We start from the raw sequence: 23,208 nt of genomic DNA, 5'->3' as shown, positions 1-23,208 counted from the left end.
TAGACTCTTAGACGATTTTGAAGGTCAAAGTCAAATTCCGGACCTTAAAACCTACTTGTTTTGTTTGAAAAATTTTTTTATTTTAGTTACCCTGCAAGATTTTCTCCAGTAGTATGTCTGGCAGATAATGTTAAGAGACTAATATTAGATAAGAAAAAATAAATAATAATAAATTGGAAATTGTATATTTGAGATTTCAGCCAGGAAAATTGAAGCTTCAATATAATATACGCTGCTCACAGAACACACTAGGGTGCTCCCAATATTATTGTAGCGCCTTGGCACTCCCATTGTGTACCTCTGTTAGAGCCTTTGAAAATTCACTACGTTAGAGCACATTGATGAAAATGGTAGCCACATATATAATAAATCGGTAGCTTAATATTGTTTTATTTTAATTAAGTTCATGATTTCCATGTAAAAAATGTTAAAAATAAAATTATAAAATTAATAAAACTATCAATGACTATTATAAAATTATTTTATTACATAACCCACATAACTTTATTTATTTAAATTTCTACTTAAAAATATTGCGCATATGCTTGATTATTTTAATAGAGTAGTTTCCGTTTCCTTGTTGATAGTTGATACTGACGCTAGTTGCAGAAAAACCTCGTTCTAGTCACAACGTTGTGAAATATTTGACCGCCATTTTTCGTAATTGTAAGTATTTCTTATTTGCTATTATTTTATCTAATTTTAAAATAAATAAATTAAATTTTGAATGTTTTTTTAAACAAATAAATACTAATTCTTATTCATAAAAGTTGAACTTTATCTATATAACATTTTTTGTATGTAAACCGGCATTGTGTGTGGCTGTTAAGATATGAAATGTAATACATTTTGTTTTATGTTTCATAGTGTAAAAGTATTTAATATGTCGGCCGATAATGATGATCTTTTGGATTATGAAGATGAGGAACAACCAGAGCAGACTGTTACTGATGCCGTAGTAGACGGCCAAACCAAAAAAGAAGTTAAAGGTACATATGTATCTATTCACAGTTCCGGCTTTCGTGATTTCTTATTGAAACCAGAAATTCTGCGTGCTATTTCTGATTGTGGTTTTGAACATCCTTCGGAAGGTAAATATTTTTTATTTTTAAGAATTTTGCGGCTTTAATGTCATAGATATCTTTTTTATTATAATAATTTGTAGGATTGAGTAGCTCAATACTTCATGTTAAGCGGAGTGAATGTTCGAACGTACCCGTGTGTACGGGTATTTTCTTGAAATCTCTTTGTGATCCATGGGTTGCCCATGCCTTTAATAAAGTCCACTTAACTAGCTTTTACCTGCGGCTTCAACCGCGTTTTTGTCCTTAAATAACTGACAAAGATCATTTGAAAGTCACTAAAAAATTTGAAACATGAAACAAACAGGGTGAAGGGGATACAATTTATGGACATCTGATCAATCAGGGTTATCAGACATACTTCTTACAAAAATTTTTGTAGAAGCATTAACTATTGCTTAGAAAATATAAATCAATAAAGAGAAAATAGGATTAAAAACTAACTGTTAAACATTTTTTTTTTGTATTACGTAAAAATGATTATATCACATCTTTTAAACTATTTCTTTTCAATAAATATGCAATTGGGAACTAACATGGAAGCGTGGCTTAAAAAATCCATGTAATAGTTAAAAAAACGTTAAAAAAAATTTTTTGATTTCTATTCGTCGTTTGATGATGAAAACTTATTTATAATTAATGTAGACTTTAATGAAAACTACGTAAAAATTATGCTGAAAGCTTTAAAGTTGGCGTTTTTTGAACGTTTATTACAAGAAGCGTGTTTACTCAAAAACAAAATCCATCAACTTCAGAATAATTATAATAACCAGATAAAACCTGGCAGTCACATTGAGAAGCGGCAGACAGAACTAGTTGCGAATTAAAATATAATTTTGTGATCTTATCACAAACTTAAGGGCCTGAAGGAAACTGGAAAACAAAGATTTTTATAAATCTTACTATTGAATACAATTATTATTATTATTATTATACAAATTTAACTTCGAAATTATAATATTTGTAGTAACATACATTGCTTCACTCTTACAATCTCTAACTGCAAAATTCACGTTCTGTAAAACTTCCAAGTTCCATTTTTATACCATGTATATATGAAATATACATAGTATATTAAGTTTCGTCACAAGTTTGTAACGCTTAAAAATATTGATGCTACGAAAAAAATTTTGGTATAGGTGTTCATAGAATCACCTAATTAATCCATTTCCGGCTGTCCGTCCGTCCGTCTGTGGACACGATAACTCAAAAACGAAAAAAGATATGGAGCTGAAATTTTTACAGCGTACTCAGGACGTAAAAAGTGAAGTCAAGTTCGTAAATGAGCATCATAGGTCAATTGGGTCTTGGGTCCGTAGGACCCATCTTGTAAACCGTTAGAGATAGAACAAAAGTTTAAATGTAAAAAATGTTCCTTATAAAAAAAAAAGAACTTTTGTTCGAAACATTTTTTTGTAAACATCACTGTTTACCCACGAGGGCGTTAATTAGGTGCAAATTTTATAGTATGTATTAATATAGGAATATCAGTTGTGTGTGTGTCTATTTAAAAGTGAATATCTTTTGTTATTTACGTGACGTCAAAAAAAACAAACGATTGCGCATCAACACTGTCTATACATGGTATTTCAACAATTAACTCAGTCAATTGTTTGTTTTCACTTGTTAATTTTATTTATCAATAATTTATTATAAACAATTTATTGCTAATATAAACAGTATGTATTTACTCGACACTTGTAACCCATTAATAGTTTTTTTTTTACCACCAGACTGCGTGCCTCGATTTGTCAGTTTCTAATAATCAAAAGTTCACTTCTTCGATTGTTTTACACGAGATAAAAGTATATTTATCAAACAGTTTTCAATTTTTTTTGAAATATAAAAAGTATGACTTTGTTTGAACAGATGTCCATAAATTGTATCTCCTTTACCCTGTTTTATGAAATGTCAAAACAATAAATATAATTTTATGAGTCAAGTTTCATTCAAATCAATTCATTAGTTGTGCTTGCAAGCGTAAGAAACAAACAAACACCCTTACTTTCCCATTTATTATATATAGGGATAGGGATTTAATATTTGTCTGGAAAAATTAATCTTTGGAAAACCTGGAAATGTCTGGGATTTTTTCTGAGCTAAATCGTTAGTCACCCTGTTGAAGGTTTTTAGATACTTCCTTTCTTATATATCATTTTTTACATTTTTAGTTGCATTAAATACCTTAAATCCTCATTTAATCTCATTAGGGGATAAATTTCCAAAAATCTCTTCTTAGTACATACTTTCGTCATATAAAGAAAGTCTGTGCAAAATTTCACGCTTCTAAACTGAGCGGTTTCAACTTTGCGTTGATGGTTGATCGATCAGTCAGTGAATCAGCCGGCCAGCCTCTTCTTATATATATATAGATAATATAGACTTCTTTTGGGTGGTTTCAGTAAAATATTTACTATCGTGTATTTTCCATTTTAAACTAAATTTTAAAATTGAAAAGCAGATAATGTCCACTCGAAACTATAAGAGACTGAACGTGTGGAGAGATTTTTTTTATTTCTTTACAAAATGAGGGAATAAATCAGAATAGTTTCAGATCTGAATGTTCCCGCAAATTTCTGGACGGTTAGCAACTTTATTTATAGCCTAACCTATGGAGGGGTATCATTCTCGTACCATTTATTTACAGAAAAATTGTAGTTCTTTTATTTTAAAATAAAATTTTCTTTTTCAGTTCAACATGAATGCATTCCTCAGGCTGTGCTTGGCATGGATATCCTATGTCAAGCAAAATCTGGTATGGGAAAGACAGCTGTATTTGTACTTGCCACATTACAGCAGTTAGAACCAGCAGAGAATCATGTATATGTGTTGGTTATGTGTCATACACGTGAACTTGCATTCCAAATTAGTAAAGAATATGAACGTTTTACAAAATATTTGAATCATATTAAAGTTGGTGTATTTTTTGGCGGTCTACCAATACAAAAGGATGAAGAAGTACTTAAGAATAGTTGTCCACATATTGTTGTTGGAACACCAGGAAGAATATTGGCACTTGTACGTGCTAAAAAATTGAATTTGAAACATTTGAAGCATTTCATTTTGGATGAATGTGATAAAATGCTTGAATTATTAGGTTAGTATTATTTTTATTTCATATTATTTCTAATGTAGCTATGAGAAACTCTTTAAGAATTTTATTTTATACGATTCGATATATTTCGTTTTTGGGATCCACTATCATTCAAAGAAATTTCAATTATGTCACAAAAGCCTACCATTATATTTATATTCGAATTTATCCGCTTGATATGAAAAGAATTTCTTCATTTTCCTTTTTTTTTGACAATTAATTTCAAATATAAAAAAATTCGCTTCAAAAAATGTAGATACCAAAAACATCAAACGCGGATCACATCTCAAAAAGGTGGTTACAACCTGTAGATCAATACATTGCATTCATACAAAGTGGGCGTTTATGAAAGTCGTATAGGCCTCCTTCGGGGCGTGTAGTAGTAAATTAATAAACAGTTTATATGCTCATAAATATAAAAAATAAATTCTTATGAAATTTTACGACGAACGATTATTAATTTTTTATTGGCTCCTTATCATTGAAAATACTGGATTCAAAATTTTGCGAAAAATATTAAATATAAGGTCTTATTTCCACACTTGCACGAAGTCAATGGCGAGAATTGGAAATATTTTATTATCGTAGTCTAAAAAATCAAAAGTGTTTTATATAAATATTCGTAAAAGAACTTAAAAGGGGTCAGATTTACAAAGATTAAATTTACTCCAGCCCATAGGCTTAACAGACCTCGATTTTTAAAACAAAATCCCTTTATCAAGTTATTTAAAAAAATATAAATCGGTTCTATGATACCACAGACAAAAACACAGATACACACGGTAATTTTATAACAGATCTATTTTTGCGGGAGCTATAAAATTAAAAAAATTCGCTATTTTTGCGAATGTATCCTGGAACGGTCCAGGAAATTTTGTTCATAAAATCTAAATTCGGGTTCAACAACAAAACATTAAACCAAAAATAATATCTTTATATAATAATATTAATATTTTTAATACATACTTAAATCTGCAACATTTATATATTTTAGAAATATTTGTCGATATTTCTAAAAATACTAACATCCAAGTCACTTATAAATATTTCCATTCGAATCAACTAATTATGTTGTTTTGTTTTAGATATGAGACGTGATGTACAAGAAATTTATCGTAACACACCACACGACAAACAAGTAATGATGTTCTCGGCTACGCTCAGCAAAGATATTCGTCCTGTTTGCAAGAAATTCATGCAAGATGTAATTCCCATACCAATTTACTTTAATCTAGTAATAAAAAATGTGTTGTGTCCACCAACCTGAACGAATCAAAAAATCCTCAATCATAAGACAACAAATTTACTACAAATACAACCAAATCACATCCTGAGCGTCCATGTTCTAAGGAGTTTTTAATATCTCCTATCAAATCAAACATCCAATCTCATAAAAATCCTTCAAGAAAAATCATTTAAATCAATCGGGTCTTTTAATTTGTTGGGAATGGGATGGGCTGAAATCATTTAGAGCACTGTAGCCCAACGTGTAGGCTTTTCCAACAAATGGAAAGAAGATGGAATGCAGCAAGAAGAAGATTGAAGATTGTGTTTTTAATTTATGTTTTTAATTTTTTCTAAAATTAATACGTTTTCGTTTATTGTTTCGGCCGAGCTACAGTGTATACAAAATTATATCGGAAATATTCGCGCAACAACGTTAAAAAAAATTATTCTTCATACAAAATATGTTTTATTTTGTTTCTCCATCAAATTGTTATCAACTTTATTATTGATTTGTTGTTCATTTTGGATCAGACTACCGCCACACCTTTTGTGGAAGTGAATTTTATTGAAAATGGATGTTATTTTTACAATGTTCCGAAATATGATTGTGGACTACACCCGTTGTTGGTAGTCATCTTGTTTAATTACGTCAAGAGATAAATTGTTTTCATTTTTTTTCAATTTTTAATTATATTAATTATTCAAAGTATGATACAAACAAAAACTTGTCTTAAAATCAGTCAGAATAGCATTGAAAAATTGTACAACAGTAAGATGATCGAACAAATTTATTTTATAATTGCCAAGATTAAGAAAGTATCATCCAAGATATATTAGCTTTGATTAATCTTAGTAAATATATTTGACAGGAAGATCACTCCGAAGAATTCTGGTAATATGCGAAGTTTAATATAAAATGTGTACGGAGAGTGCTCTGGCGCCAGGCACATATTGAGAAATTCTGATTTTTCTAATCAGAACTATGATAAAAGTGCGACCTACACTTAGAACACTCTGCCTCGGAATTAAATCAGTCAAGGCTCTCATTTGACTTCAATAAAGTAGTGTAAACTTCAAAAAAATGCTACGTTCTCTTTAATAATAAGCAAGAAATGAAGTTTTTCGGTAGTTTATTTCCGTGTATTTTGTCTAAAATACTGATCAGTGAATGCTACTCTTTTAATTGGGTAGGTGACTGATATCGAATTTGTCACATTACCTATAAAAATGTAAAAAAACACTAGACACCATAACAAAATTTGAGAATTGAAATCCAATAAAAAACGAAGAATTTATAAGCATTCAAATATTGTTGTCCGCTTCTTTCATGTAAAATTTTGATACTTTTCAAGTATCTTCGTCTTTAGGATTTTGGAAAAATAAAACTTCTAATTTACTTTGCTTATTTTTAAGCTATCCTAATTATGGAGTTCCACAAAGTAAAGCTCTCTACAATTAATTATCATCCTCTTTGTTTAATTAGGATAAACGTTCAAATTTTGCATACTTCTAAAGATTTTCAAAAACTAACTTCAGTTTTCTGTCTGTGCAGTGAGAATTTCTAAGAGATAAAACATTTAGTCATCATTCCAATTATCTTTGTTTCTAAAACCTTGTATTATTGTTATTTTTAAAAATTCGCAAAAACTAGATTTGTAGAGAAATTTCTTTCGTAATTGGACTATTTTAATATTCGAATTAATTGAAAAATAAAATAAGGCTAATATGAAAGGTCAAGTCTTGCGAATATTAGGAGATAGCAGGACTGCTATATTAAATTTTATACAAAGACTTTCAGGAAATTTCGCTTTAAGAGTATATTTATTTAGCTTCTTAATATTTTACTGAAATCTATTTATAAAAATGTTCTATTTGTTTTAATGGAAATGTAACAAATTAGCTTTGAACCTTACGAAAGACAGTTTAATATTAGTAATCTAAAAATTTTAAATTAACGGATTTTTAATTACAGTAAAATTCGTTTATAAAGTGTAATGTCTTTTCTAAACTAATTTAAGAGAATGGCGTAGTATGCAAACCTTTTTTTAGGTAAAATAATATTTCTTTAATTTACGGATTGAGATATCATCTTAAACATGTTTTCCCGTTTCAATACTAGCGTGGGCCTTTAATTCCAACAATTTAAAAATATGCGTTTCCAAACACATTTTACGTATTTGGTATTGAAATCTTTATTGAGAACTTTATATAAATTAAAATAAATAAACGAATTTTTCTGTATCAAAAATTTCAATTAATATATTTCATATACTTTGAGTAATTAACTTAATATTGCCTTAATTAAACTTTTTAAATATTTATGGGTAAAAATTTGTACAATTATATCGTAATTCAACATTATTTTTGACTGTTTAGCCCATGGAAGTTTATGTCGATGATGAAGCCAAATTAACACTTCACGGATTACAACAACATTATGTCAAATTAAAGGAAAATGAAAAGAATAAAAAATTATTTGAACTTTTAGACGTATTAGAATTCAATCAGGTATTTTTTTTATAGTACTTACATTTTTGAGTGAAATTTCTATAACAAGAAGTAGCGATTAGCGAAGCCTGATAATTTAGAGGAAACATATATGGTTAAAAATCTCTGTTACACTGTGTCAACTTCAACTTCTTTTTTTTTTTTAAACTAAAAGTTTTTTAGAACAAGTATCTATTTAAACACTCACTTCAGAGTCTAGGGCTAGATTTAGCTTATGACTTATGACAATCATTTCAGGACGGCTGGAAATTCGGTAGGTTGTTGTGAAGGATGTGCCTCACCTTTTTCCTTTACGAAAATTTGCATTGACGGGGAGTTTTAGACGATTTTAAATATTTTTGTTGTTAGGAAAGTTTAAAATTGATGAAAACTCGTTGAGTACGATATTTAAATAAGATGAATTGCAATTTTTAAGGTGTCGAACAACGGATATCTCGTTCCTTCGAGTCGGGCAAAATGATTTTCAAATTTTTTATTCAATTATGTTCTCATTTGCACATCTTCAATGAATATAGTTTATCATTCTTAAACTTGCCTCGCATTATTCTACGCCGCCGTGGGGCCCTAGTCATATTTAAATAAACTTTTATATTGATAAATTGTGTAGAAAAAAAGTGGAAAAATTTAGTGATGGGAGAAGGGAGTATTATTTATGCAACAATTTGTGAAAAAAATGGGTTAATATTTCACCTCATATCGCCTTAACAAAACAAAAAATTGTAACATAGTTGAAATTATTTGCTATAGAAATTTCATTTCAAATATATTTCATTTCGACTGAAATATGGCCTTACGTAAGTGATACCATTTTAGAGACATATTAAAGTCGAAATGAAGTGTTATTACATAGATGAAAAATCCATTTAAGAGCTAAATTTTTATTAAACGATTAATTTAAGTTACATAAAAAAATTTTAGGTCGTAATATTCGTAAAATCAGTACAACGATGTATGGCATTATCACAATTATTAACAGAACAAAATTTCCCTGCAATTGGTATACATCGTGGTATGAATCAAGAAGAACGTTTATCACGCTACCAACAATTTAAAGACTTTCAAAAACGTATATTAGTTGCAACAAATTTATTTGGACGTGGTATGGATATTGAACGTGTAAATATTGTATTTAACTATGATATGCCAGAAGATTCAGACACGTACTTACATCGTGTTGCACGAGCAGGTCGTTTTGGTACCAAAGGTTTAGCTATTACGTTGGTTAGTGAGGAAGGTGATGCGAAAATTTTAAATGAAGTTCAAGATCGTTTTGACGTTAATATAACTGAATTACCAGATGAAATTGATTTATCATCTTACAGTAAGTTTTTTTTTTTACTCAATATTTTTTCAATTTCCGGCTGTCTAAATACTGCATACGGCTCTTTATAATAAGAAAAAAATCATCAGCCCATTTTTTTATTATATATTTTTAAAATGATGAAATATAAAGAAATCATTGATTATATTAAAGTGATCTTTTAACTCTCTCACTGAATTCATAATTAAAATTATATTATCTGTTATTAAATCGCTTTGTTTAAAAATATTCTTAAATTTTTTTCTTTTTTTTTTGCAGTTGAAGGACGTTAAATCTTAGAATTAATTTTTCCATTTTATATTTTTAAAAAACAATAACTCATATTGGTAAGTTTACATTTGTATGTATTTATTAAAAGATAAAGAGTATAGTTTATTTTATATGCTTGAAAAAAATTTATTTAGATTCTCAAATAGCAGCAGCTTTATTAGACACAATTCATTTTATATTTAAATTGTATAATATTTCTAGATATGTAGAGTTAACTAGACGCTTACTTCTGCACTCTTAATGAAAATTTATGAATTTAAAATTTAGTTAACAAATTTCTCAGAAATGGGTTTAATAAATAAAGAAAGTTCGTTATTTTTTTCCACTTCTTTTGAAGATTTTGATAAACATAATATTTTGTTTCCACGATCAGCAAGTTTATCTTATTTCTTGGATAAACTTGCTTTGCAGGATTAAAACAACTTGAAATTTAAACTATTTTATATATTTTTATATTTTAAAATAATCTTAAATATAATAATAATAATCTTTGATTTTAAAGTTTTGGAAAATTCTGATGGTTACTTTGAAACTTTTTACTGATTAAAACTAGCAACTAGTATTTATTTTATTCAATTTGGTTATGCACCTGATCAAAGCTTTTTTGATAGCATTAAAAAAGTGTCACAAAATCGCTCGTATATACTTGCGTTCAATAAAAATCCGACAGTATATATCAGACATATTTGGTGGCACTACACACATTAAAAATGTGTATTTTTGAATCACCAAACATATCTAATATGATGTACAGATAGTGTCAAATTTTTATTGAACGCAAGATACAAAGGAAAATATTTTTTTGAAATCAAATGTATTCTCTTAAATCTCTATACAATCAAATGAAATACTAATTTTTTTTTATCTAAGTGAGGGAAATTCATTTTTTTTAAATCATATAAACCAAAAGCTCACTTAAGCAAAAAATCATTTTATCCTACATTCGATAAAATGAGAGTAGGGGGAGGCAATTTCATTTCCACCAGAAAAGTCAGAGAATTCCGTAAAAAAACAGACAAGTCAGGGAATTTTATTAGTCTCGTAAAAAATGGATCATGTGATTGTAATATCTTAAGTCGTATTTAATAATACGATTTGCTCTGTTCGTTAGTTAAAATTTTCGTTACATCTTTTTAAAAGTAATAATCTGACCAGGCAATTTTCGAATTGTTCAACTGAAAAAGTCAGGAAATTTTATTTTGGAAAAACAGGTGGCCTCCTTAATAAAGATTTTTCATTTCATTGAAATAAAAATATTCTACAATTTAAAAAAAAAATTAAACCATATTGAAGTCGAAAATTAAAATTAAATTAATGTTAAAGGTCTATCTTCTATCTTCTTCTATATATATATAGGAGACTTTCTATAGATCTATATAGATAGTCACTCATCACGATATCTCTGGAACTATAAGACCTAGAGACTTGAAATTTGGCGGGAATATTCCTTTTGCCAAGTAGAGGTCAGCTAAGAACGGATTTTACGAAATTCCACCCACAAGGGGGGTTGCGGGGGTGTTCATGAATAAAAAATTCATATTTTTAAATTATGGCTTTTAATAGTTCAAAACTTGGTCAGAATGTTTTAAATTACATTTAGAAATTTTTTTAACCTTCGGAGGGTAGAAAGGTGTAGCGAGAAAGTGGGAAGGAAATATCGAATATTTACAAATATACCTAAGTGGGGTATCAAATAAAAGAGCATGACGTGTACATTACAAAAATGTTATCCAACGCGAGGAAATGTGGAGGGAGGGGTGCAAGTGGGGATGTTGCCCAGCAAAGCGGGTATATTTTACGCCACGCAAAGCGGGCTGGTAACAGCCAGTTACTTATAATTTAGCAGAAATTTTTTTCAAGTGTAGAAAACTATAAACATTCATTTATAAATGATGATTTTTTGTACTCCATGATTGATTCTTGATTACACATTTAACTCTCTCACTGATTCACAAGTTCAAGACAAATCGTTTTAATTACAAAATAATAGTATCCTACAAGTTATACCTTTCTGTTTCAGATAGAGTGAAGTGAATATTTTAATTATTAACAGAACTGTCACAGTTGAAAATTCCTTTTTGAAAAAAAAAAATTTAATTTGAAATAAGTATTATTATTTTATATTATGATAAATAAATAATGAATATGTGTAATTCTGTAGACAAAGTCTCTTTGTAAAATAAATCTAAAAATGATGTGTATATTGTATATTTGTGTTTTTATTTCACTTTGCAAAGATTTATATGGTTAGCTAATTCGCTGCGTGCATGAGTTTTATTTCAGGGCGTTACCACAGTACCGAAGCACTAATTTATTAACATAATTATTTGAATATACATATAAGTATTAAATTTTATATGTTTTACATTTAAAATTGAATACTATTTGCTAACAAATTTAAATAATTATGTTAATTTACATTTAAATAAATATTTATGCAATTACGTCTCTTATTTTCCCAATTTTTAATGCAACAAGTTTAATTTGACATTTATTATACTATTTACATGTGAACAATTGAAACTTAAATTGACTTTTAAAAAGACCCGAAGAACTAGAGGTCCAATCTGACGTCAGAATGTGATGTCTACCATCAAGCTCTACATGCCTTGTTTAGGTCATTTTTTAATAGGAGGCTGATTTGGTGAGATATTCAGATGCGTAGATTAAAATGGACCATCCTGTATAATCTTTTGACCTGTTAAGATAATTTTTTTGTTTCATTTTCTTCTTTTTTTTTTTAGACGATGGCGTATAAAAAAAGTTTTAAAAAAATGTTTCAAGGTTTAGCAATTTATTTAGTGAGAATATTATTGTGATCTTGAAATTTCCTTTATTTCAAAATTTCAACTAGAAACTCCCTTTTTTTAAGCATAATAGTTACGACAGAAGTCGAATGCAAAATTGAATTAAATAACGGAAGAGATTCATATTCTGTTAGGTGAGCCTTTTTTTAAAAGTAACGAACGTCGTTCTTAAGTAATTTTCAACCGGATGAAAAAGTGTTGTTTGGGATGGGATCGGGATTTTTCTTTATCAAGATGTTCAAATAATCTCAAGTTTACGAGATTCTTGAAACTTATTAAAAATAACAAGGCAACTAACTAAATAGTACTCACCTATTTTCTAAAGTGTATATTGATTTTTCTTGGGTACGATAGTGTAAGGGATGGCACATAATGATTTAAATAAATATTCCACCACCTGGATAAATTGTTTAATTTCTAATGTTTTTAGTTTTCTAATATTTCTTAGCATGTGGCACAATATTTGATTCGGGCAGGTCTATAAAATGAAACAAATTGTTTTTAGAACATTTTTCGAAACATACAAGAATAATTTCATCATCAAATGAAATTATTCTCTTAGAAAATTTTATTTTTTTTTTACATTGTTTAACAAGCTTTTATTTCAAAAAAAAGCCAGGGAACTCAAAGAATAAATGATTCAGTCAATATAGACGAAAAAAAGGCCGGACCTGGAAAAAATTACAATAGTGATTCTGAGGTTATAGATCGTTAGGGGGGCATGTAAATAACTTTAAAAAAAATTAAGTAAAATTTTTCGTTCCGCTGTTTTTGAGAAAATCAAAAAAAATGGGAAAAAAAAATTTGGAATGCGTTTTTCTCGGAATCTATTGGTTTAAGGGAAAAGTTTTACAAAAAAATTGTTTAAATAAAAGTTGAAGCTAATTTTGAGTCAAACAACTTTTTCATTTACACTTTTACAAAAAAATCATTTTTTCTTAATGAAAACCGTGGAAAACCCTTTTTTTGATACTTTAACGCCACCTACTTTTTGTAATTTAACTCGTATGACGTTGCTCCAATGACATAAAATGTAGCTGACAGTGTCTTCTACACTTATTTGAAAAACTTTTCCCTTAAATCAATAGATTCCGAGAAAAACGCATTCCAAATTTTCTTTTCCCATTTTTTTTGGATTTTCTCAAAAACAGCAGAACGAAAAATTCTCTTAATTTTTTTTTAAGTTATTTACATGCCCCCCTAACGATCTATAACCTCAGAGTCACTATTGTAATTTTTTCCAGTCAAAATGCCAGATTTACTGTACCAAAATCTTCGCACTGAATTTTTCGATTTTGCGTGTGTTAAATTTTAACAGCAACGTTAATGTAAACCGTATTGTATATAAGATAGATGTAATTATATATGTATATTGTATATATAGTGAAAATTCCTGTGTGATTTTCATGAAAAACTGTCAAATATACATAACAGATTGTAAATATAAATGTTGATAAACACTTGTTGTATTCCGGGTGTTATCCTATTCAATTATTGATTTTACTTGTTTGAATTTCTAAAATACTTATTACACGTGTTTAATTATCAAAAATAAATAATAAATTTACTAACGAAATAAATATCTTAAATAAAATGTTCAATTAATTTAATAATTCATAAATAATTAAAATAAATTTATTTTAAACTAATTTTTAAGTAATGAACTGAGTATATGTGTAACAGATGGTTCAAACTAAGTAAATAAACGGGTATTGAATAAAAATGGGAGCAGTTATCCAAGATGTACATTCAACATATTTTTATTTTGGTTTATATTTGGCTACCGGCTTTGTAATTACATTTCTGGCAATCGTTTTATTATACGTTGCATGTTCGAGAAAATTTCGTTTGAATTGGTATGAAAAAAATTTGTTGGAAAGGTAAGGTTTTTTTGAAATTTTTTTTATTAATTACCAAATAATTTGGCTAGGGCTTGCCAGATAAATATATTAATATTAACCATAAATGAAAAATTACTGTTTCTTAAAATTATAATAATAGTTCGGTATCCAAGAATTTCTCTGCAGAATTTTTTCAGGAATTCGGAAAAAATAGTTTTGCGTCGATCATACCTCGGCTCTATTAGTTTTTTAAAAAAATTTATGAAAAGTGAACATTTTTTTTCTGATTTTCGCTTATACCTCCGCATAAAGGTCATAGAGTACTCAACTTATGCTCAAATTGTTCGTTATGAAATAAGCTACAATATAGAATATTATTTAACGATATTGAATAATAGAAATTTAATATTGTAAAAAGCAATAAAATTTAAAAAAAACATTTTCTCAAAATAGTACAGCTATGAAATTTTAGGGTTTGCATCTGCAGTCTGTCATACGATTTGTGCTCGCCAGACAATTTATCACTACATAGTATAAAACAAAGTCGCTTTCTCTGTCCCTATGTCCCTTTGTCCCTATGCCCCTTTGTATGCTTAAATCTTTGAAACTACGTAACGGATTTTGATGCGGTTTTTTTTAATAGATAGAGTGATTCAAGAGGAAGGTTTATATGTATAATAACATCCATTAAATAGTGGAGAAGTACTGCTATTTTTGAGGTTAATAGTTAAAAATGTAAAAAGTAAATAAGTAAAAATGTAGTGTATGAATTTAGATATTCCAAAGATAGCAGGAAATCTTCATGGTATAGGGAAAGGGGGATTGTTTTACTCCAAATTTAACGCGTTCGGGCCACGGGCAGTAATGAATAAATAAAAACTACTGGATCGATTTTAATCACATAGGCTATATATTTTATACCCGTGCGAAGCCTGAGCGGGCCGCTATGTTTTTATATACAACGTTCACAGTTTTTCTGTAGTGTATTTAGTATCAGCATTGCACCCGTGCAAAGCCGGGGCGGGTCGCTAGTAATTGTATACAATAAAATAGTGCAAAGAAAAACGAGAATATGTTGTCAGCGTTGTAAATTTGTAGACTACACAATAAAATCTTAATTAAAAAATAATTACTTTTGGTCCATTCACACACTTTTGTATGTGTGCCTTTTTCAATTTTTTTAATCTACTAAATTAATATACCTGGGCCCCCCGACGGGGAGTTCATTTGGCCGAAAATTTATATCCTTCCTTCAACTTTTCTTCTATTTACGGAGCGGTAACCGTATATCATAAATAAATTTTGTAATACGATCTCATAACTAGAAGCTTAAAACTTCAAAATGCTTCTTTTTTTTATCTCAAGGCGAGCATTTTTTATTGAGTCGTAGATATTTTACTACAAAAATTTTTCATTGTATATTTGTTACTTACTTTTGTGATAAAGGCGCAATGATGTGAAATGTGGATATTCAAATTCCGATACAAGTAGTATTCAATCCATATATCCTTCAGTGGAAACGATTAGTGATACAGCATCGCATATTGGACCAGTTGTGGGAACTACAAATGTGCCAGTCAGTGTTGCAGGTTGGTATTTTACTTTTTATCTTACACTTAATCTATTGCACTGTATCGAAAGCTTTCGGAAGAGAATCGGAGCTTAGGGAGACAAATATTAAGGAAGCATATTTTGAGGGTTCAGCTTTCTTTTCCTACTCCCGTATTTTTTAAATATTATATTTCAGTTCTTCAATATATTTCATATATTATTGATTATTAAGTTGAGTTATATTCTAGAAATTATTGTAAAATATAATTTCCATGATATTACAAAACTGAGGAGAAATTACGATCTTAAGTTTGTCTTAAGGATGTATGAGCATGACAACAATGTTTGATTTAAAGGCTCAAAATTTGTTTGTAGGTAGTCTTTTACTCAAAGAATATGTGGTTAAAATTTCAGCTTAGGTATCCGTGCAAATTTTTAAGAAAAAATTCATTAAAAATCGATATAAAATACATTGGCTCTTATGGAGGAATCTCAAAAAACGACATATTTTGGAAGTTTTTGATAATTTTCATTTGGAATGAATGAAAACAAATTTAAAGAAAACTTTTTAATAGAAAGTAAACATATTAGCAATGAATTAGAAAAGAAAAAAATTAAGTGTCTCCGTCCATATAAGGGATGTAAGAGCAGGGTAGATTAAGGGTTGAAATTATTTTTATCTTATTTTCAACTTTGATGATGAATTTTGTTATAACTTCATGAATGTAGACGAAAAATAAGAATAAAATTTTTCGATATGTGTCTTGGTTTTCGAAATATCGAAAGCTAAATAATTAAACAAAATTTTCAATTTTCGATATTTTGAAAATTAAGCCAGATATCGAAAAATTTTATTCTTACTTTTCGTCTTATATCGTCAAGTAATAATATAAATTAATCATCAAAATTGAAAATATCTATTTTTAAATTTGTGCCCCCACTACCATGCTCATACATCCTTAACAGTCAACGAGAGACGCATCTTTATTTTATCTTATCTACACGGTTTTCTCTTAGCCTTTAAGTCTTATTATTCTGCAAAACAAATTTCTGTCATATATATATTTTTTTAAATTTATGGATTATTTTTCAGAGGAATTGGTACCAAATATTAATGTGGCAAACTATTCAGCATATCCTCGGCCACCATTATCGGATTCTTCGAACTCACCTCAAACTGATGCCGAAAAAAATTTTATATTCAATAGTCCAACAAAATCTCGACAAATTTCAATGCAAACAAAGCTAGATCCTTCAAAAATAAATACATCACTGTATCAAAAGGTATAATACGACGAGATTATTCCTCAGAAATAGACGATTTTTAGCTCGTTAGTGTATTTTCAAAATAGCGGACACCCTAATTTATTTGCTAGGGAAAAATATTTGTATGTGGTCACATAAAGCGAACGCGCTGTTATCCGCCTATTTTCTGCTGAACAAGACCAATGATTGAAGTTGCGAGGGCACTTAACGTAGTACGGTGTATCCCGTTTTCTGGCGAGATTTCACATTCAAACCATGAATGTAGAGAATGATGGACTGAGTGTTCTCTTTCCAACTTTGAAGTAAATACGAGCGTGATATCGCAGAAATAGGATGCAAATACATGTCGTAGTACGCAAGTGCCACGCATTTTAAGTGATAAAATAAATTTAATTTAATTTTTTATGAAATTATAGACAATTAAATCTCAACCATCATGCGAATTAAAATCGGCTGGAATTGTTCATTTAATTCTATCATATGATGTAACTGCGGGTATATTAAATATAAAAATTTTAGAAGTGAATGATTTACCTGCAACTGAGTTTAATGGCACTGCAAATCCATACGCTAAAATACGATTACTACCCCATCATGCAAATGTTTGGCAAACTCGTGTACATAAACGTACTTTAAACCCTGGTAAATGAAAGAATGATAAATTCGAAAAAAAAAGTGTTCTTTAAGGAAAAATGATCATACAATTTCCTTATTTTTGTAGTATTTGATGAAGATTTTGTATTTGAAGTTGATCCTCAAGAAATATCAAAGCACACAATTGAGGTAACATTATGCGATTTTGTTGCTTACTCAAGACACAGAAATATTGGAACAATTCGTTTACAACTTGGTCACATTGATCTTACTCAAACGACTGATGTGTGGAAAGAGTTAAAACCATGCTCTGAACGAGATTTAAAAGCAGAATTAGGTGATTTAATGGTTTCACTTGTATACTTACCTTCAGCTGAACGATTGACCGTTACAGTAATTAAAGCAAGAAATTTAAAAATTGTTGACGAAACTCGTACATCATCAGGTAAATAATATAAAATATAATAATCAATTCAGACAGAAGTCAGTCACTTTCAGTTCAGACAGAAGTTTTTCAAATAAGAAATAAATACCATCATGATAATCGAAATAAAATTGTATATTAAATTAAAAAATATAATTTAAGTTTATGAAGCCATGGACTCTATCCCGCTTTCCATATCGCATAATTGCAAAAGATTTAAAATTTATCCAATCAATTTGATAAATTGTATTTATTTTGATTATTATAATGAGACTTGATAGAAAAAAGAAAATTATTATCTCGGATAATTGTATAAAACATGTATTTGATATCCCCAAGTATCTAAGCTTTGTCCGCGATGATAAATTCTCAGCAGGCAGATCCGTGCGGAGGAATTATCTAAAGGGAAGGAGGTTAAACTTTTGTTCATCATGTTAGGTGATAAAGTCAATCAAAACAAGAAAAAAAGAGTTCGAATTTTTTTGCGAGGTACAGAAATTGTCGGTCTAAGATCAGATGTCACGGAAATGATGATGCAAAATTGAAGAGTATGGTTCAAAAATTTTAGCGCAAGGGTCTTCCTCAAAATTTTTTTGAGAAAGAGAGAAGTAAATTTCGATAAAATATTCTAAAATCGATCCCGAATACCAATTGAGTAGTAGAATTTTTTAAGTTAAATTTTAAATAATAATCATAAATATCTAAGTAATGATTTAATAGTTCTATTGTTAATTTCAGATCCGTTCGTGAAAGTTTCGATTATATTGGATGGAAAAAGAATTAAAAAACAAAAAACAAGCTTTCATCGTAATACAATATTTCCAGTATTTAATGAAGCTTTAATATTTAAAATAAGTCGTGATATTTTAAAACGTTGCTGTATTGAATTTCGTGTATTTCATGATAGTTTACTTGGCGGCAGTGAATTAATTGGTACTTGTATAATTGGCAGTAACGCGTTTTTACGCTTTCATGATCGACAAGTTCATTCTCAATTAATACATGATCAATTAGTACCACCACAATGGTTATCGTTAACCGATACCTATTCTCATTAAATTCAGTTTAAACCACTGTAATTCAAATATTTATTTTAATATGATTTTTAAAATGATGTAATTAATTTTGAATTTTGTATCGAGATTCGTACAAGTTTTGACGATGTGATGTAACGTCTGCTTAATTTACATAGGCGAAGATAATTATATTATCTCTGATGATGGTCAACTTTAAATGTTTAAATAAATTCGACTTCGAGCGTTCTAAAAACGAGGAAGAGAAGGACATCCTAAGGGACTTCAACAAGAATAATGGGACCTTCTAAATATCACGTAACAAATTGATCATTTTTGAACCCTCAGTTTTTTTGTAAAATATAATAATTTTACGTTACCTTTGTTTGAGAAAATTTGCTGGAAGCAACTGAAACAACGAATTGACTTTAGTTCGACGGATGACGGGTGAAACTACTGGGGATTGATTTGTTATTTATGTAAATTTTTACGAAAAAAACATAAATCAAATTATATTTATTTGCGCAATCATCTTGTAATGATTCTACAGTAAGATTAACAAAATATTATCTCGTTAATGATATCGGATCAAAAAATTTTTAAGCACTTGCTAAAAATTTTATTATCAATGGGCTATATCATTGTCTGAATGTACGGTTTTTATCAGACACCCCGTATGGGAATATTATAATGTACCTCAATTTAAACTCTAGAATTTTTACCGTGTTTCTTATGAATAATTGATATATACTATATATTTTTTGAAATATTTTGTAATAGTCAAAGATGAAAATATTTTAAATTAAATTTTAGATAGGTATTAGTTCATTTAAATTGGCAAAAAATAAGAGAAATTGCCCAAAAAGCTTGCCCTATTGAGGTTCAACGTGTAATGTGGTGGGTTTCAGCTATCCCTATCATGTACTTTCCTGGTTTTTCGCATTTTCTATTGAAACGGTAAGGATTTCGCAATAGAGAAGTTGCATTAATTTTTTTTTTGGCCACAAATTCATATATAATTGAAAGAGTAATTCATCTAACCATAAACTAGTTAACGCCAAATATTATTATTTAAAAAAAAATTATATATAAAAAAAGTGCTTCTGAAATGTTCCTTCGCCTATTTTGTGCAGAAACATTTTGTGAGGATTATTTGTGAACATATATACTTTTTCTGTGGTCTAATACAATACTGAAGTCCACCACATTTTTTAACTATTTTCAATTAATGTTATTTTTAAATTATCTAAAGGACTTTTGGTATATATACCATTTATATGAAGGAAATGAGAAAATTTGGTCTATGGGCTAGATCCATACAAGTAGTTGAATTCGCAATTTTTCGATTACCATACTAAATGTTCTAAAAATCAGATAAAAAATATATCATAAATTGCGTTACATTAGAAAAATGTGTCAATTATTACAAACTTACAGTAACTTTACAACAACGTATCATAAATTTATGATATTTTTTGAATAAAAACTCATTAATTTACATGAGATAAGGGAAGCATTCAACGAAAAATAATATTCTAAATTATGAATATTTGTTAACAAATTAATAATTTTATATTTCAAAGGAGCTTATTTATTAATTTTTAAAGCTTTTGTATTGATTGGGTACATGCACAATTTTTTAAGACAAATGAAACAATTCCATTTTTTATTTTTAGATCAACGGAACTCAATTATATTAGAGTTAACTTTTAAGAGTTCCTCTATCCATCATTTGTTTGTGATTGTCTAGAAATTTCACAAGACAAGACCCAATTAATTACGAATTGTTGTAATTACGAAGTATTGAGATTTAGTTTATAAAATTTGCTTGAAATAAAGCGAAGACTTTTTTAAAGTTGCTAATGTAGGTAATTTACAGTTTTGTTCAAAATTGAATGGCTTTGGAATACAATTTTTTTAAATATTTATTACTAAAACATTCTCAAAAATAATAACCAACTGTATAACGGACTTCTAAATGTGTAATATTTTATTGCTCCAATATTATAGAAAATTTAGATAATTGTATAGATTAACCACAATAATGTATACTTATTATTTCTAAGATTGCTACCTCAAAGTTTCGGGAAGTCGTGAAAAACCAGGAAGTCAGGAGAGAAAGTCTCAAGACAAAATTAATCTAATTATATCACTGAATCATAAAACTTTTGATCGCGATATTTTTGATGTTTTGTATACCTAGTTTTTCTATAGTTATAAATTTATGTCCTACAAATAGTTTAAAATAAAAGTTGTAAGGAAGAATTGACAAATTTTCCTGAATATGAAACAAATAATCAAAAAAAGTCTTTATTTACTGAACTTTGGAAGATTTATGCTGAAATCGGGAGTTAGAATTCCCTTAAGAAACTACTTCCTGGAGTCACCCGATTAACTCTGTGAGGATGGCAACCCTAATTATTTCATTATTCATTTCTTTTTTAGCTTGAGTTCGGGAAACGTTTAATCTTTTACCAAATTCAAATGTTATGTATAAATGTATATTATTATGTGTTTAAATGTATACTCTGTGTCAATAAAAATGCACTAGTTAAAACGTTAAACCATTCTAAATATTATTAATAGTACATTACACGGGATGAGAGAATCCTAGAGTACATTACTCTAGGATTGTGACTTAGTTGAATATATTGTCATATAACTTTGAAAACGTTTTCGAAACTCATGCCAAAAATATTTTAGACTACGAAATAATCTGTATATTATATAAAATTTTATTTATCAAAATAATAAATAAAAATTAACAAATATTAAAACATATTCTAAAGCTTAGATATTAGCCTAACGTTGTTTTAAGAAAAGAAACAATATATAATGTACCTTAAAAAAGCTTTTATTAGAAAACAAAAAAATTAAACAAACATGTAGAAAACAATATAATATGATAAAGCTTAGAAAAAAATTCTTAAATGTTCAAACATATAAGGTTATTTAATTGTTGTATACTTATATATTGTAAAATACAGATTTTGTGAACATTTTATCTCTGTGCTTATATAAAAAAAAAATTTGTGCTTTATACGAAAAAAAAAAATGTCTCAAATATATATTTATTATAAGAGATTACGACTCAATTTAATTTTTAGGCACTTTCTTGATTTAATTCATATTTAGTATCAAAAGCTTGTTTAATTTTATCTAAACATACTCGTGATGCTTGTTGTCCACGAATATTTCTCTGTTGTAGACTTAGTTTTGCACCTTCCTCACACCAGCGTTTTGCCTCTTGAATTAATTCTTTTTTCAAATAAATATTCCCTAATAAAACATACGATAATGCTAACTCCGGATGATTGATACTTTTCCCAATTACAATTGCATTTGTTAAATAAACAATAGCTTGATCGTATTGTGCTAATGCACATAAAATTTCGGCAAGTATCGATAATATTACTAGCTCTTGTGATGAATTTATGCCTTGGATTTTATTTGAATAATTATATGCTAGTTCAACATTCTTCAAAGCTTCCTCAAATTTTTCATTTTGGAATAAAAATATTCCATACCAAAATAATAAATCAATGTATAATATTCCGGTTTTATCTGATAAAGGTCCACTATCTAGTTTATTCTTTTGAAGACTTATGCATTCTTTAAATGTAGATTCAGCAACCTCATTATTTGCAGTGTGACTATAAAGTCGTGCCAATTTCAATTTAAAAGTGATAATTACATCATCATCAGTTTTCATTCCGGTTCGTATCAAACGTGAAACTATTTGATGGATTAAATCTTGAGCATTCCCAAAATCACCAATGGAATATGAAATATTTATAAGACAATCATATATCTGGCATATTTCTTCTTCCATATCATTATTTTCAGCAATTTTCAATCCAACCAAGAGTATTGTTTCAGCTTCCTGTATTTGACCTTCTGATAAAGCTTTTTCAGCCATTGTAATAATAGCTTCGATATTTTTTTTATTATCCGTACATGGTGGTCGACTGTCTTCAGGTATGATAGGCTTTAAACCCACAAAAGTTGTTAATTGAAAAATAATCAATTCATTCTTATAATGTATAATTTTTTTGGGTATATGATAAATTAATCCACAATAGTCGCGAAAAAATGATATTCTTTGATTTTTAATAACATTTTGAGTGAACATAAAGAATTTCTGAAAAAAGCTTTTTACAAATTTTGACATTGGAAACGATTTTTAATCACATTTTTTCTCATATTCATT

At 28.4% G+C, this 23,208-nt stretch overlaps 3 protein-coding genes across 3 annotated transcripts; 2 read left to right on the top strand and 1 right to left on the bottom strand.

Annotated features, from left to right (window-relative positions):
* The first annotated feature begins 502 nt into the window (after positions 1-502).
* On the top strand, positions 503-9,520 carry LOC123304917 (ATP-dependent RNA helicase WM6). Its single transcript, XM_044886469.1, has 7 exons — positions 503-666; positions 868-1,091; positions 3,775-4,179; positions 5,262-5,380; positions 7,780-7,911; positions 8,830-9,232; positions 9,491-9,520. Exons 2-7 carry the CDS (start codon positions 884-886, stop codon positions 9,502-9,504), a joined length of 1,281 nt encoding a protein of 426 aa, XP_044742404.1. The 5' UTR covers positions 503-666; positions 868-883; the 3' UTR covers positions 9,505-9,520.
* A 4,481-nt stretch (positions 9,521-14,001) lies between these two features.
* LOC123305209 (synaptotagmin-10) lies at positions 14,002-20,196 on the top strand. Its single transcript, XM_044886857.1, has 6 exons — positions 14,002-14,189; positions 15,597-15,739; positions 16,795-16,985; positions 17,384-17,609; positions 17,689-18,006; positions 18,724-20,196. Exons 1-6 carry the CDS (start codon positions 14,032-14,034, stop codon positions 19,041-19,043), a joined length of 1,356 nt encoding a protein of 451 aa, XP_044742792.1. The 5' UTR covers positions 14,002-14,031; the 3' UTR covers positions 19,044-20,196.
* Positions 20,197-22,035: 1,839 nt separating this feature from the next.
* On the bottom strand, positions 22,036-23,200 carry LOC123305673 (tetratricopeptide repeat protein 19, mitochondrial-like). Its single transcript, XM_044887454.1, has one exon. It carries the CDS (start codon positions 23,167-23,169, stop codon positions 22,102-22,104), a length of 1,068 nt encoding a protein of 355 aa, XP_044743389.1. The 5' UTR covers positions 23,170-23,200; the 3' UTR covers positions 22,036-22,101.
* Between the last annotated feature and the right edge of the window lie 8 nt (positions 23,201-23,208).

The sequence above is a fragment of the Chrysoperla carnea genome, chromosome 1 (genome assembly GCF_905475395.1).
Source record: "Chrysoperla carnea chromosome 1, inChrCarn1.1, whole genome shotgun sequence".
Taxonomy (NCBI): domain Eukaryota; kingdom Metazoa; phylum Arthropoda; class Insecta; order Neuroptera; family Chrysopidae; genus Chrysoperla; species Chrysoperla carnea.
This window is presented reverse-complemented; position numbering and strand designations above follow the sequence as displayed.

Coding starts and splice junctions, on each gene's coding strand:
- LOC123304917 (XM_044886469.1), top strand. CDS start 884: ATGTCGGCCGATAATGATGATCTTTTGGATTATGAAGATGAGGAACAA. Junction 1,092..3,774: donor TTTTGAACATCCTTCGGAAG/GTAAATATTTTT, acceptor TTTCTTTTTCAG/TTCAACATGAATGCATTCCT. Junction 7,912..8,829: donor ACGTATTAGAATTCAATCAG/GTATTTTTTTTA, acceptor AAAAAATTTTAG/GTCGTAATATTCGTAAAATC.
- LOC123305209 (XM_044886857.1), top strand. CDS start 14,032: ATGGGAGCAGTTATCCAAGATGTACATTCAACATATTTTTATTTTGGT. Junction 16,986..17,383: donor ATACATCACTGTATCAAAAG/GTATAATACGAC, acceptor ATGAAATTATAG/ACAATTAAATCTCAACCATC. Junction 17,610..17,688: donor TAAACGTACTTTAAACCCTG/GTAAATGAAAGA, acceptor TTATTTTTGTAG/TATTTGATGAAGATTTTGTA.
- LOC123305673 (XM_044887454.1), bottom strand. CDS start 23,169: ATGTCAAAATTTGTAAAAAGCTTTTTTCAGAAATTCTTTATGTTCACT.